The sequence below is a fragment of the Limulus polyphemus genome, unplaced genomic scaffold (assembly GCF_000517525.1).
Source record: "Limulus polyphemus unplaced genomic scaffold, Limulus_polyphemus-2.1.2 Scaffold10344, whole genome shotgun sequence".
Classification (NCBI taxonomy): Eukaryota; Metazoa; Arthropoda; class Merostomata; order Xiphosura; family Limulidae; genus Limulus; species Limulus polyphemus.
Genome location: NW_013675954.1, coordinates 259 through 4663, shown reverse-complemented (window position 1 = coordinate 4663; position 4405 = coordinate 259). Strand labels below are relative to the sequence as shown.

The window sequence follows — 4405 nt, the reverse complement described above, 5'->3', positions numbered from 1 at the left end:
GGCCTCCTGGGCAGTGACTTATGGAAAACAGAAGATCGAATGTTGTTAGGCCTCCTGGACAGTGACTTATGGAAAACATAAAATAGAATGTTGTTAGGCCTCCTGGACAGTGACTTGTGGGAGACAAAATATAGAATGCTGTTAGGCCTCCTGGACAGTGACTTATGGAAAACATAAAATAGAATGTTGTTAGGCCTCCTGGACAATGACTTATGGAAAATAGAATGTTGTTAGGCCTCCTGGACAGTGACTTATGGAAAATAGAATGTTGTTAGGCCTCCTGGACAGTGACTTGTGGAAAATAAAATGTTGTTAGGCCTTCTGGACAGTGACTAATGGAAAATAGAATGTTGTTAGGCCTCCTGGGCAGTGAATTGTGGGAGACATAAAATATAGTATCATTAGAGTTTACTTTTGGATATTTAAAGTAAAACTGGTGAAATGTTTCTAAAGATTTTAAAATCACATAAAATTTGAAATTCAGTCACAAAATACTAATAAATTAGCTTCTGCTTCTAGATACGTGTCCTTATATTTATAGAAACTATGATTTTATGCTTTCAGCAAACAGCTTATTCCTATCCGGTGGATCTGATGAGCTGGACATTCCAATACCAGGAATTACGAAGCTTTCCTTTGAGAAAGAGCAAGAAGCAGTCGTGTGCTTGATCGACAGAGGAAGGTTTATAAGACAGACTAATTTGACTTTTTAATAGTACATGTTAGTTACCGTATAGTGTATGTCTAACGTTAAAATGTGCGAGTCAGCTAGTAGAGAGTGCAAAGTAATCTCTGCGCAGTGATCGCTCTTCTATTTCCAACATCAAAATACTACTTCTAGTTTTGTTTTTTATTAGAGTTTGTGTTGAATTTGTATGATAATTTGAAGCGAATGTTTTTCTGTTCAAAGTGTGGACCTTTCTGGTAAGCATCTACATGTTATTGTGAGGGTCAACGGGAAGTTTGAAGGCTTGTAACGCTAAAATTCGGGGCTCAATCCCTTTGGTGTCCACCGAGGAGAATAGAACCCCTGATTTTAACATTGTAAATCCGAAGACTCAACGCTGTCCTACCGAGGGACAAATTTTAAATACTCTCGACGATAAACAAGGGCAATTTGAATACAATACTTACTTTGTACGGAAATAGCTGAGAACAACAATCTATCTAATATTTTCTTCAAATAGAAATAACCAAAGATAACACATTTATGTGACATACATAGTTTGTACTCGTTACAATATAATGTCCTGTTTGTATTGTTCACAGTGTGAATATAATATAATGTCCTGTTCGTATTGTTCACAGTGTGAATATAATATAATGTCCTGTTCGTATTGCTTACAGTGTGAATATAATATAATGTCCTGTTCGTATTGTTCACAGTGTGAATATAATATAATGTCCTGTTCGTATTGTTCACAGTGTGAATATAATATAATGTGAACAATACAAACAGGACATTATATTATATTCACACTGTGAACAATACGAACAGGACACAGTGTGAATATAATATAATGTCCTGTTCGTATTGTTCACAGTGTGAATATAATATAATGTCCTGTTCGTATTGCTTACAGTGTGAATATAATATAATGTCCTGTTCGTATTGTTCACAGTGTGAATATAATATAATGTCCTGTTTGTATTGTTCACAGTGTGAATATAATATAATGTTATGTTTGTATTGTTCACAGCGTGAAAATGATATAATTTCCTGTTTGTATTGTTCACAGTGTGAATATAATACAATGTCTTGTTCGTATTGTTCACAGTGTGAATATAATATAATGTCTTGTTCGTATTGTTCACAGTGTGAATATAATATAATGTCCTGTTCGTATTGCTTACAGTGTGAATATAATATAATGTTCTGTTCGTATAGTTCACAGTGTGAATATAATATAATGTCCTGTTTGTATTGCTCAGTGTAAATATAATATAATGCCCTGTTTGTATTGTTCACAGTGTGAATAGAATATAATGTCCTGTTCGTATTGTTAACAGTGTGAAGTTGTTTAATCAAAGTTTTAGAAGGTCATTAGTAAAACATCGTTTATAAAATTATGCCAAAACACTAATAAGTATGTATTTTTTCTTCAGTGATGATGTGTTTAGCACCTGCTCTATTGATAAGACCTTTAGTTACTGGCTGGAGAACGTATACCTTAACTGTCCTCCTGGTCACGTGATTTGTCCTGAAACGAAATCATGTTTGACAGCAAAGAGAAGACAAGAGTGTACTGGTAAGTAATGTCTGTCACTACATAAAAATTAAAACATTTAGAAGATAATAAGGGATGTTGTTGAATAATAGGAAAAATTCTTTAGAAGAGTTAATATGACAAAAAAACACGTGTATTGTTCGGTAAGAGGACAAGCTGTGTATGTTGATAAACTTTAACTTTAGAACAGTTAACAGAACTGAAAAACACGTGTATTGTTCGGTAAGAGGAGAAGCTGTGTATGTTGATAAACTTTAACTTTAGAACAGTTAACACAACTGAAAAAACACGTGTATTGTTCAGTAAGAGGACAAGCTGTGTATGTTGACACATGACACTTACCTTCTCAGATACTGAAGCTGTGATATTTAGATTATTGGTTTTTGACCTATTGAAGCTTCGACATATAGGGTACTTAACTCCCGAGTCATGGAAGCTTTAAGATATAAGGTAGATAACGCTGAGAAATAAATCCAGAAGAGAAGTATAAATTTATATACAGTCTACAAAAAAAATATGAAAAGCTGTGTATGGTTAATTGATAGATCGATGAAGGGGTTTGGCTGTCATTTAAAAATTTTAAAAGATTAATTCTATAATTAGAAGTAAAACAGATTAAGAGACTGAGATAATCTCCATATCTTAAAAACACGATTAGGTGAAAGAAATTAAGAAAGGATTAAGTGATTGGATTAAGTGATTGAGCTTAAGATAAATCTCCATAACTAAAAAAGAATAGGATTAAGTGATTGAGCTTAAGATAAATCTCCATAACTAAAAAAGAATAGGATTAAGTGATTGAGCTTAAGATAAATCTCCATAACTAAAAAAGAATAGGATTAAGTGATTGGGCTTAATATAATTTCCATAATTCAAAGAATAGGATTAAGTGATTGGGTTTAATATAATCTCCATAATTAAAAAAGAAGGATTATATGATTGATCTTAAGATAATCTCTATGATTTAAAAAACATGATCAACTACTGAAATAATCTCTGGATTAATAAAAAATCAGAGTTATGCGATTAAGAATCTCAAAAAGTAATCAAAAATTAAACATATTTTATACATATTTCATGTGGTCAGGATCAATCGTTGGTCAGTATTGGCTAGTTTCAAGTTCAGATGGAGTTCAAACGTTTGAAGGATTTGCTGTTCATGAGTTTTGGCGAAACATGTCGGCTGAAGATGATCCAGAGTTGATGGTGATGGCAATAGACGAAAGACTGGGGAAGTGGTGGTACAGAAGTAAGTCCAAATGCATTATGTCTATTTGAGGACAACTAACCAATTTTTCCTTTTACATTTTAAATAGTTTAAAGATGTTTATCTTAATAAAACTCTTGGGGTGCCATGTGGATTTCTTTAATGTCACAGAACCTTGGATGAAATCATTACACAACAATTATATCTTACTATTTGTGGCATTCACATGTGTTACCACAAGTATCCTAAATAAAACTTTTCAGGGTATTTTTAGGATAATGCAACATGAAATGCCATAAAATGTACAGTTTTGTCCCTGTAGGCTAATGTGATTAGGAAATTCTGTTATTCTTAACGAAACTGCAGTGTAAATTTACGATGGTCCTTAGAAAAGTTTAAATCAATGAATTTTTGTTACACGTGGCGGATTAGTTTACACAGTCTTGAAAATTACTTACAATTTAGTGTTTGTAGTGAACAACATTCTAATGTCGCTAAAACACAACACAAGTTTACAGATTTGTTCAGGTAAGTTATCTAATATTGTTTGTAGTGAACAACATTCTAATGTCGCTAAAACACAACACAAGTTTGTTCAGGTAAGTTATCCAATATATGAAATTGAGGAAGAAAATCAGACGAATATAATGTAAGCTTTATAGCCTTTCTTTCTTCTTTAATATCAAGTTAGTCATTATTTGTTATATATATAGTTATCAGATTGTTATTTCTTTGTTCTATATATAGTTATCAGATTGTTATTTCTTTGTTCTATATATAGTTATCAGATTGTTATTTCATTGTTCTATATATAGTTATCAGATTGTTATTTCTTTGTTATATATATAGTTATCAGATTGTTATTTCTTTGTTCTGTAGATAGTTATCAGACTGGTATTTCATTGTTCTATATATAGTTATCAGACTGGTATTTCTTTGTTCTGTATATAGTTATCAGACTGGTATTTCT

The 4405-nt window shown here is 32.0% G+C and overlaps 1 protein-coding gene across 1 annotated transcript in view; it reads left to right on the top strand.

Annotated features, from left to right (window-relative positions):
* Window positions 1-3477, top strand: part of LOC111083614 — a gene marked incomplete at its 3' end in the record, with an annotated part of 8108 nt that extends 4631 nt beyond the window's left edge. Inside the window, exons 5-7 of the mRNA XM_022380242.1 lie at window positions 565-682; window positions 2107-2249; window positions 3316-3477. Of these exons, the coding sequence (XP_022235950.1) occupies window positions 565-682; window positions 2107-2249; window positions 3316-3477 (423 nt within the window). The remainder of the gene's footprint in view (window positions 1-564; window positions 683-2106; window positions 2250-3315) is intronic.
* Between the last annotated feature and the right edge of the window lie 928 nt (window positions 3478-4405).